The sequence below is a fragment of the Nelumbo nucifera genome, chromosome 4 (assembly GCF_055504915.1).
Source record: "Nelumbo nucifera cultivar China Antique chromosome 4, China Antique-T2T, whole genome shotgun sequence".
In the NCBI taxonomy this organism is placed as follows: Eukaryota; Viridiplantae; Streptophyta; class Magnoliopsida; order Proteales; family Nelumbonaceae; genus Nelumbo; species Nelumbo nucifera.
In genome coordinates this window covers 8,533,019-8,544,192 of record NC_142652.1, presented here as the reverse complement: position 1 = coordinate 8,544,192, position 11,174 = coordinate 8,533,019, and the positions used below count along the sequence as shown (strand labels likewise).

General features: G+C 38.4%; 2 protein-coding genes across 4 annotated transcripts; one reads left to right on the top strand and one right to left on the bottom strand.

The window, feature by feature from the left end:
- Positions 1-1,079: 1,079 nt before the first annotated feature.
- LOC104591517 (manganese-dependent ADP-ribose/CDP-alcohol diphosphatase-like protein) lies at positions 1,080-5,284 on the top strand. Of its 3 annotated transcripts, none has more exons than XM_010250373.2 (2): positions 1,080-1,266; positions 4,083-5,284. In XM_010250373.2, the coding sequence occupies exon 2, from the start codon at positions 4,113-4,115 to the stop codon at positions 5,073-5,075; it is 963 nt and encodes a 320-aa protein (XP_010248675.1). In that variant the 5' UTR covers positions 1,080-1,266; positions 4,083-4,112; the 3' UTR covers positions 5,076-5,284. The 3 variants fall into 3 exon arrangements, with proteins under 3 accessions (XP_010248675.1, XP_088758840.1, XP_088758841.1); XM_088902714.1 differs by lacking the exon at positions 1,080-1,266 and adding an exon at positions 1,299-1,484; XM_088902715.1 differs by lacking the exon at positions 1,080-1,266 and adding an exon at positions 1,497-3,833.
- A 703-nt stretch (positions 5,285-5,987) lies between these two features.
- On the bottom strand, positions 5,988-7,698 carry LOC104591518 (high-affinity nitrate transporter 3.2). The gene is made up of 2 exons (XM_010250375.3): positions 7,413-7,698; positions 5,988-6,718 (listed from the first exon to the last, which is right to left on the bottom strand). The coding sequence occupies exons 1-2, from the start codon at positions 7,546-7,548 to the stop codon at positions 6,234-6,236; spliced, it is 621 nt and encodes a 206-aa protein (XP_010248677.1). The 5' UTR covers positions 7,549-7,698; the 3' UTR covers positions 5,988-6,233.
- Between the last annotated feature and the right edge of the window lie 3,476 nt (positions 7,699-11,174).

Below are 11,174 nucleotides of genomic sequence, written 5' to 3'. Positions count from 1 at the left end.
ATACACGGTGGGATGTGGCTGTGAGGACCAGATCCCAATTCTAATGACAACTAAATCCGTTCTTGCTTCAAAAACAGCCTGGTATGTGTTACTCGTACTTTATTTGTACTTGTGTAATTATATCATAACCACTCTTCACGTTTCATATAGACAAATAAATACATCACTTCAGTTAATTATTCTGTAATGGGTACATTGAAGTTATAACTATACCCTTATTACGAATGTGCACAGTAACACCATTGTGTATTTTTAAGTATCGGATACACTGGATATACACATCATGGATCCAGAGCTTTTAACATTTGATACTCTATTTTTAATTTTTTATGTTTCCATTTTGATAAATTCACAAATACTTTATTTTTAATTTTTTTTTTGTTTCCACTTTAATAACATTCGATATTAATGTTTAAAGTTTCAACCCATTAAAGAGCCTAACTTTTTTAGCATTTCAGTGACTCAATAACTGATACATATAATTGGATATAATACGAAATGCTGTGATATTTTGAACCTTGATGCCATGTTTGAGAGTTTGATCAATCACAACACTCCCAATGAATTCTCCCCATGAATTTTGATGAATGTCATTGGTTAGTGTACGGTCTTAGCTCAAGGCATTTAGCTGTAGGAGACTTTGAAGTTTGAACTCATCCAAGGAAATTCAGCGATCACTATCAGAGCGCTAAGCAACTCGGAAGTTACTTTCAGGCTTCCTTTTCCTTTGCCGCCGACCGCCGTTGTCGAGCTTCTCTAGTCTCTAGTCTCTACTACTTCGGTTCCAACGTCGTTGCATTTTTATAGCATAGGAATATAATATGACTCGGCTCGGCTTAATTTATTTGATCCGGTGAGCGCAAAGCGATCTAATGAGTCAGCCCATAGGTTCGCACCAAGCCCCCAACAGGGTTGATCCGAAAAGGAGTCAAGCTTCAAGCCTCAAGCCTCAAGCCTTGAGGGTAGGTCGTAGGTTGGGCCATCTCGTAGTTATGACAAAAAATCGAGGGCATCTTTAGTAATTAAATCTAAACCGCAACGAACCAACCAACTGCCAGTCTACCACACAAATATGAAATACCACACGCACACGCAGGTATCCGTATCCGAACGAAATCTGAACGGCCGATCTCCCTTTCTATGCTTCGCATCATCCTAAGCTTATGCAATAAATTCGAGAAAGAGAAATCGCTCAGATAGTTTCAAGAACCGCGGGAAGGAGAGGAGTTTCTTATTCTTTCCTTCAGGCTTCAGATCATTAACATTGTAATTAATATATCTTATTCTCTCTCCATCTCTCTCCTTTTCTAGAAATCTGTTTATTCCTCTATTTTTCTACTTCGATTACTTTCTCCTTTTAATATAGCGTTAGCGCATCGCTTTTCCCATTTCTATTTTAGCCTACTTAAAATGATGATGGATCATATCGATCTATTTGATTCAGACATAGCGCAATACGTCCAATCAGCTACTAAGAAATTCTGGTCAATATCTTCTTCCACTTCCATTTTACTTATGATCTACACCTGTTGGTTGTGATTTGTAATTCATTTGGAGTCTAATCATCTGTCGGCCAAGCTTCTTCTTTTCTTTGGGGCTGGGGTTGGGATTCTCCGTGGGGATTTTATCTGGTGGGTTAGCGAGGGAATCCTTGCTTTAACAGGTCTTATAGCCAGCTTCAAAGAGCATCCGTGCTATCAGTCAGCATAAGTAAAAAGCTGGATCTCTTGATGCAAGTCCTAGATATGGCATGACCATCTTACCTCCTAAAATATGAGTTCTACTAATGTCCACCCAACTAGAAAATGTTATTTAGGGATTCCATCCATGTCTTCTTTGTCCATGGATATTGTTCCCTTGTTAATTTTTCGGAAATAAACTTTCTAGGTTCAAGGCTATCCAGCCCTAAACTATTTTTATTTTTTATTTTTTATTTTTTCTGTTTGATGTTTTTCATTGTTGGTTTTCTGTGCTCTGGTTTTCTTGTATCTGCTTTGAAACTTAAATGAAATGTTTTATTACCAAAAGGAAATGCTATCCAAGCCAAAAGAGTTATAGAAATATTTCTTTCATATATTGATACCGAAACTGAGTTTCACTCTCCACAAGAGAGTGAGTATTTGAGAACAAAGCAATAGAGAACGTACAAATCCTTGATAGTAGTTGATCAAGACTAGAAGTTTGGTTGATTTTCAAGTAGCTAATCCAGATCTAAGGTGGGCCTGCTTGTTGAGTGTGCTTGGTTGTGCAAGGCTATGTCATTTTTTCTGTTATGCTTGTACCATCTTGAATGGCATTTTGCTTGATAGAGAGTAATAATGGATTCCTTGCTGATTGTGATTAGCTGAGTATGTATGTCATTGATTTCATGAACTAACACGTGAAGGATTTGTAGATGGCTAGACTGTACCTAACACAATGAATTTTTGGTAATTCCAATGCAAACTAGTTTTTTTATTAGAACTTTATTTCTTTGAATCCAAAGCATGGAGGATCATGTCTTTACTCATTGAAAATAACTGGAGCTTCCCACATGCACAGTGGTCCTGGAAAAGCAATATTCCTGTTTCAATCAACCATATTTTTAGATTTGTAGAATCTTTAGAATAAATTTACAAATTATGAAGTCTTCATTTGAGTATGGGAGTTGGGGCCAATTTTGAGCAAGTTTAGAACTCTTGGGTTAAAACCAAAAGTTCCAACCAGAGGTTCCCACATGCACAGTGGTCATGAAAAAACAATACTTCTGTTTCAATCAACCATATTTTTAGATTTGTAGAATCTTTAGAATTAAATTTCAAAATATGAGGTCTTCGTTTGAGTTGTCTATGGGAGTTGGAGTCAATTTCGAGCAAGTTTAGAACTCTTGGTTAAAACCAAGTTCAAGGAACTTGGGGTAAGATTTGTAATGGTCCATGAGTCTAGATATCATGCAGGGGGTTGATTGATTGAATATGGGTTTACAGAGTGGATGGTTGGCTCCTTGCCTCGATTTTGGAGGCTATTTAGCAGGGGGCTTACTATTATCATTTTTTGTCTGCTGTATGTAAAACAAATGAACCTTTTTTTTTGGTTATAGGTTTGTCCAAAGAATGAGAGTTAGCTTCTTTGATTGTTCTGCAGTTTCTCATTGGTAACATGATCAGCTCTTGACTAACCAGTACAGGAAGGGAACTATTTCCTTAATCTAGGTCAGACTATCACATATGACTTGTTTGCATCTGACCAAGAGCAACTCGTTATCTCTCGTTAACATCCAAAATCCTTGGCCTGCAACTCAGTACTTGTGAGATTTGAACTCTTTGGACAAAACTTCTTGGGGAGTGGGTTTCGTATGCAATCCATTTTGTACCAAAGTGGGTGATACTTTTCTCATCATGGAAAAATTTGATCTCTTCCCTTAAATAGGATGTGAATAAGGTGGATATATCATTAATGGTCTCTTATTTTAAACTAGAGTGGTGTTTTCCAATGGTAAGTGGTTAATGATCCCCATTTCTGATGAAAAAGCTTTTGTTCTCATCATAAATATTCTACTCTCTTATGGTTAAGTTGGGTTTGCTTTTCATGTCAACAGAATTTCCAAACGGAGCTTATTAAATAGCTTTCTGCCCCGTGTCTCACCTATGGATACCCAATGTTTTTGCTCTTCAAGGCCCATTTGATATCAGGATTTACCATTCAAGTTGCTCCTTTCTTGATGCTTGCTCATTCCAGTGCTTGTACAAAATTTGATTTTCTAATCACATGTTCATCGTACCCAAAAGTCCAAGTAGTGCATGCATGAAAAAATGCACATTAAACTCTTTACAGGAATGTGATATTTTTCAGAGGTATGAGAAAACAAATAATTTTGAAATATAACCAATTCCAAAATTATAATTTAGGCATAGGGAGAATGGTTTAGTCCTGGCCTTCTACCCAAGGAAACCTAAACCTCATGTTGTTTTTATTGTTTTATATGATCAATTTTAACATCTCTTACACATGAATATGAGCTATTTTTGTAGTGTAGTGAAAGAAAACCACTTTCTACTTGCACAAGTTCTGGTCTCTTGAGTGTTATTTTTATGATTTAACAGGAAGTCAGGAATCTATATCAGTTGTACTAAATGACCTCGACAAATAGATTAGTGGGACTACAAGGCAAGCAACCACTTTTCTCATTTGGAATTATATCTGATGTCCAGTATGCCAATATTCCTGATGGCCGCTCATTCCTTGGAGTTCCACGGTACTATCAGCACAGCATTCTGGTCTTGCAAAGAGCAGTCAAGAAATGGAACGGCCACCAGAAGCTCAAATTTGCTATCAATTTGGGAGACATTGTTGATGGATTCTGCCCCAAAGAGAAGTCTCTAGAGACTGTACAGAGAATTATTAAGGAATTTGAGATGTTCAATGGTCCTGTCTACCACATTATTGGAAATCACTGCCTCTACAATCTCTCCCGTGACTCACTACTTCCACTGCTGAAGATGCCCGCTCCTAATGGCCGTGCCTACTATGACTTTTCCCCAACCCCAGAATATAGATTTGTGGTGCTTGATGGCTATGACATCAGTGCCATTGCTTGGCCTCAGGATCATCCAAATACATTGGAAGCGTTGAAAGTTCTGCAAGAAAAGAATCCAAATTCAGACAAGAACAGCCCAATGGGAATGGTGGGTCTTGAGAGAAGGTTTCTGATGTTCAATGGGGCAGTTGGGAAGGAACAGTTGGAATGGTTAAATGGTGTGCTTCAAGAAGCAACCAGACATGGACAGAATGTGGTGGTTTGCTGCCATCTGCCTCTAGATCCTGGTGCAGCAACCCAAGAAGCACTACTATGGAATTACGATGAAGTGATGGATGTGATACATAGATACAAGTGTGTGAAGGTTTGCCTGGCTGGCCATGATCACAAGGGCGGATACTCGGTTGATTCCTATGGGGTTCACCATCGGGTCCTTGAAGCTGCTCTGGAGTGTCCTCCAGGCTCAAATGCATATGGGTATGTAGATGTGTACCATGACAAGATCTCTCTCTCTGGTACTGATCGTATGGCTAGTACTGAAATGATATTCACTTCTTAAGTGGAATTGATTTGACATTAGTCAAGGCATCTGATGTGGCAGTTGCTCCTAACTATTCATGCAGAACCATAATCATTTATACACAAAAATTATCTTATGATGGGAAGCTCAAGATTGAAGAACCCATTGTGAATTTGTTGAAGCTTATCATTTGGGAAAAAACATGAACACAAATTTATAGATAACTTTGCCTGCCAGTTCTACTCGTAGTCCTTGTGGATCTCTCACTCTACCACCACTCCTTGTATTTGTAACTCATTTGTTCAATATTGTCAGTATATGTCAGCCTTCCATCCCAGATGCGCTTAGTAACATACAATCAATTGGGTGCCCATGGAGGTATGGCCCTTCATTATGTAACAAATGCTCAAGGGATCAACTGTGGAGAGAGAGAGAGAGAGAGTCCAATATTGAACTCGTCTGTGTCTGTGAGAATGTATTCCTTCTTCTGGTCTTCCTGTATCTACCTACTCTCCATGATGTTTATGGACATTATGGAGAACGGAATGTGGACGCTGTGCAATAATGACCCATTCGCTGGACAGTTCCCCCCATTTTTGCAAAAAAAAAAAAAACAAAAAGAGAGAGAGAGAGAGAAAAGACAATTATCCCTCGAAATAGATTATTGTGTAATTGGATGTTTACAAAACACCTTACACCTCTTTGAGGTTTCTGCAAAACAGGACTGGTACTAGCATGGCTGAGTGAAAAACCTTCTCTTCTTTGGAGTTGATTTCGACAGATATTTTCTTTTAATATACAAGTAAAATCAACTTTATTGTTGCCGAGGTTACTCACTTTGTCCCATCAAGGCTATAATAAATACGTACTATGTCCCTGTCTGTATAAATATTAATTCGATGTTTTTGAATCATTTGCAATGTGACAACTGACATGGTAGAATATTGAACATATATCAATTGTACTTTTTGAAATTTGGGAAATTCTTTTCTTATTTTTATTTCCAGTTTTACACTGTTGTTATACTTGTAAGAGAAACAAACAAAGTGGATAATACTTCATCATGTCTAAAGCTTCCCCGTCATCCATTCAAACTCAACCATCAAAGTTGTTTGTTAATAGAAAGCAGAAGACTTCCTCACAAACACTAGAACTAAATTCCTATCATTTATCACTTGGAATATGTCTGTCTCTGGTTCAGCTCTTTTGAGACACCTTGGCCTTCCTCTTCTCAACCAAGAAGAACCCAAACAGGGAGAGCACCGAGAAAGCAGAGAAACAACCCGCGGCGATATCGAGGGAAGCGTGGCGCCCGCTGATCCCTTGGATGTCAAATAGGTTGGTCTTCTTTTGACCGTCCGTAGATTGTCCAAAAGCCACCTGCTGGCCGTCCGAGTTGTAAGCATAGGCCCTCACGAAGTAAGTCGCCGTGGGAACATCTCTCTCGATCGTCCAATCGAAGCTCGGCTGGTTGGAGTCGTAAGCTCTGGCAACGATATCGAATTGACAGGTCTTGTCTTTGCTCAGGTCGTCTTTGGTCTTCCTCCACCCACGGTCTTTTTGGCTGATGGGTGCGTAGCATAGCTGAACCTTTACCTTCTTGTATGCCTCATCGGTCCCGACAGGGAAGCTCTGATTCATTCCCCACGTTACTGTTATTTTGTCCTCTCCAGCTCTCAGCACTGTGTTCGATTTGCAAATATTAACCAAAACAAAATTAAATATGATCCATCTCAAACTCAAATAATAACTTTATAATATTTGATCCAAAGAGGCTTTGTGGGTTCTTTTGAGTTGAACAACTTTTTTTTCGTGGACAGAGGTCTCTCGTATGGGATCAATGCTAACTTACGTGTTTTGGACAAAAAATTCATCTGGGTATCAGAAGTTACTCTGATTTGATGCCACCGGCCCATCGCATAGGGGTCAAACCGACGGCGAATGTTAGGAGAAAAAGAACGTGCCAGAATCGAATCTTCGAAGACAAATTTATTACTAGAAGACCAAAGCCAATTAGCAAGTTACCAGCAAAAGGACGTGGAACTAAAAATAAATTTTGAGATTTAAGCTGCTTAGTCTGTTTGGTGTATATTGCCCTGGTTAACCGGCATCCATGGAATGCATCGTTATCTTGATCCCTATGAAGACGACCACGGGCATCGTCGGAAAATACACTGGCACACTGGTTCACGTTAGCAGGTCGGGTGGGGGGGGGGGGGGGGGGAACTAATGAAAAGAGATCAATAGATGGTTCCTCCGGTCAATGACTCAATGGGGTTTCCTCGTTTACCAGCTTGAGAAGTACAAGAAAATAAGCAAGAAAAAGGAGAGAATTTTGAGAACAAAAAGTAAAAGGATGAGTTCCAAATTCAATACCTTGTCCGTCTTTAGGTGAAGCAGTGACAACAAGAGTTCGTTGAAGAGAGGAGAAGAGAACGGTTCCATAACACGACTCCGCTAATAAGCAGAAGGCAAAGGCAAGAAGAGAGGCGATGAGAAGACGGGAGGCCATTAGTACAGTTGAAGCAGAAAAATAGAGGAGGAAATTCCGACTGCCTTTGACAACTTTTGGGAGGCATATGCTACCTTAAATACAAGGCAAACTGCGGGAGGCCAATGGCCAATGGGAGTGAGTCGTGCCAAAAGACAAACCTCCAACGGCCTTTGGCTGCTTTTGAAGAGTGGGGAACTCAACTCAGCCGCATTTAAGTATGATAATTGATGGCCCTCAAGATGTTGAAAGGGTAGGGTTAAGACCAAGAGGCACGCAAGACGTACTAACCCAAAATCGTCGTTTGGATTTCATCGTGTATTTATGGTTAAGCTCACAAATTTGGGCACATCCTATTTTTTAATAACTGCACATCATATTCGTATCTTGTATTACTAAAAAGGATAATTATAAAATTATTCATTAAAGTTAAATTTAATTATATAATGTTAATTTATATTTATAACGTATATATTCGATTTAGTTTCAGTACCAGTTAAAAAATGTTAAATGAGAATATTCTAAACAATAATATAATTTATTTTATATTTTTATATTATATAATATCTATACTTGTCATGAGCATAAAAGTTAGAAAACAGTATTTTAATTATAACATCATATCACCGGGCTTAATACTTATAAGGACGATTATCCAAAAATATTTTAATCTTTGAATTCAATCAATGAGTTATGGTATTTAAAATACAATATTACTTTAAAATCCATTCTAAATGTCTTTTCACCTTTTTAATGTTTACTCTTTTATCTTTTACTTGCAAACATGCATGGCAATGCTATTATATTAATCTATTATTATATATTAAACTAAAAATGGCCAGGGTAGATGGACTCTCCTTTATCTGTAATATATATATTTTTTATTTTCTCCTTCTTTCTTTATCCCTTTATAGCACTCTCATTAAGCCAAGTCATCAGGGTTCTTCACCTCCTTCATTAGGTCACGTCATCCTTTCTATTTGAATAAATTATAAACTTCCTATTTTTTTCTCCTTTTTTCAATCGTGAAGGACTTTCCGATAGTGAACCCATTAGTTCCCAACAGTGAAGACATTTTCAAAAAATGGTTCCCATCTGTTTAATTAGTTCCTTTCCCCTTTGTTGTAATCATCGCTGAACTTATAGTTTGTCCAACCGAGGTCTGACATGGAGTTTTGGTTGTTTTTTTTCTGTACAAATGAAGTTTGTTTGAGTTCAGTTCAGTATGATTCTATTTTTTCTATTCTTTGAGAGTTTAGACCAATGTAAGATTTGAATGTTTAGACAAAAGATAAAAGACGAAACTAATATTGTGTTTTTTTACTCTATTTCAAACCTTGCAGAACTCATCTGGGTAGCCATCAACTGAACTGAAACGGTCTACAGGGATCTAGTGTGGAACAGACTAGGAATAGGATACCCTTACCTGCTTATCATGCTAATGAGAGACAATGTTAAGAGAGATGAAGTGTGGAAAGTCTGGTTACGTAGGTGATCAAGGGGAAAATGGCAAAGAGGTGAAGCACAATATCATGGAATATTCTAAGAAGGATCAAAAGAGGCCACCCACCAACCCACCCACACACCCATTTCAGAAAAGTTGGGTGAAGAGGATAAAAGGAAAAATTCCAGATCAGTACCCTGAAATTTGGCTTGAGTAACAATTTAATCTCCGAACTTTAAAATACGATAATCTAGTATCCAAATTTTTAAAATGAGACAATTCAATACCTGCTGTTAACCAGTCCGTTAATCAGTCGTTAAGTGACATTTGAAAAGTCAAAAATATTCTTCAAATGCCATCTAGTTTTCTTTTTCAACCATCCAAATGTTGACAAAAAACTAAACAATCCCAAATCCTAGCCTCTTCTATTCAAAAAAGTTGGTGACTGTTTAGAAGAATCTAGAATTTGGGACTGTTAATTTTATTATCAATGTTTGGATGGTTGATAAAGAGGATTAGATGACATTCTTAAGATATTTTTAACTTTTCAAAAATCACTTAACGACTAATTAACAAACTGATAAATGACAGGTACTAGATTATTATATTTTAAAAATTTAAATACTAAATTATCGCATTTTAATGGAGATATTGTAGATACTGTATATATTTAGAAATATATTATTTAGGAAGTTGCTAATAATGGAGATATTGTAGATACTGTATATATTTAGAAAGATATTATTTAGGAAGTTGCTAATATTGTGGATAGAGTTTTAGGAAGGTATGGTTTTAGGAAGTTGCTAATTTGATCATGATGTAATTGTATATATATGGGGCGATTGCCTCCATTGAAAGACAAGACAGAATAGCCATTCCTTTGAATTTCTATCCATACAATTCTTTATGGTATCAGAGCCATACCACACTATGGCAGATTTGAAATCTCCTTATTACCTTGGTTCGCAAGACAACCCCGGCTTGGTCGTGACCCCTATCGTCTTGAAAGGGGATAACTATGATGAATGGGACAAAGTTGTGAAAAACGCGTTCCGAGCAAAGAAGAAATTAGCTTTCCTTGAAGGAAATGTGACGAAACCTGGTGATGATGCCGGCGAATTGGAAGATTGGTATAGTGTGAATTCCATGTTGGTAGCATGGATATTCAATACCATAGAACCAGGTCTCCGGTCTACGATCTCCTATATGGAAACAACAAAGGAACTGTGGGAAGATCTTCGAGAACGGTTCGCCATCGGGAATGATCTACGGATTCACCAATTGAAGAGCGACTTGACCAATTGCAAACAGGAAGGTATGCCTGTATCCGCATATTATGGGAAGATGAAGACCATGTGGGAGGAGTTGGCTGGGTATGTGAAGAACCCACAATGCACGTGTGGTGGATGCAAGTGTGGAGCGGCGACCGAGCTGACGTTGGAGCGGGAAAAGGAGAAAATTCATCAATTCCTCATGGGTCTTGACAGTGTAGTTTATGGTACTGTTAGATCGAACATTTTGAGTACAGAACCTTTACCTTCTTTAAACCAAATATATGCAATAATTGTGCAAGAAGAACGACACAAAATGGTGGCTCGAGTACGTGAAGAACGAGCAGAGGCCGTAGGATTTGCTGTGCAAACTGGAAATAGAACCAAATCTCAGAACAAGGATGAGAAGACGTGCTCTCACTCTGGGAAAACTGGACATGAGGTACTCGAATGCTTCTAGCTTGTAGGCTACCCAGATTGGTGGTTTGCAGGCAAAGGAGGTCGCTCTGGTGGTCGTGGAGGACGAGGAGGTCGAGGCACGAGAACCGAAAGAGGTCAAGGAGGATCTGGTTCAACGGCGACCAATGCTATCCAGACACCAGGAAACTGTGGCACTAGCACCACTGCTGCGGCTGTACGGACTAGCGATAAAGCTGGTTTTCCCGGACTTAATGATGAACAATGGGAAACATTAATGGCGATGATCAATTCACACAAGGAATCCACTTCAGAAAAATTGACGGGTAAGAAAACGTGGTTGATTGATTCAGGGTGTTCTCATAATATGACCGAGAATTTGGAGCTATTGAAGAATGTGCATGAAATCGCTCTGTGCGCCGTTGGACTCCCTGATGGAAAGAATATGATGGCGTTGCAAGAAGGAGAAGTACAGCTTGGGAAAGGATTGAACTTAAAATATGTTTTATATGTTC

Bases quoted from the DNA above. Each gene is read 5' to 3' on its own strand.
- LOC104591517 (XM_010250373.2), top strand. From the start codon at position 4,113: ATGACCTCGACAAATAGATTAGTGGGACTACAAGGCAAGCAACCACTT.
- LOC104591518 (XM_010250375.3), bottom strand. From the start codon at position 7,548: ATGGCCTCCCGTCTTCTCATCGCCTCTCTTCTTGCCTTTGCCTTCTGC. The intron at 6,719-7,412 runs GTATTGAATTTG...AATCGAACACAG, and splicing joins TTCACCTAAAGACGGACAAG to TGCTGAGAGCTGGAGAGGAC.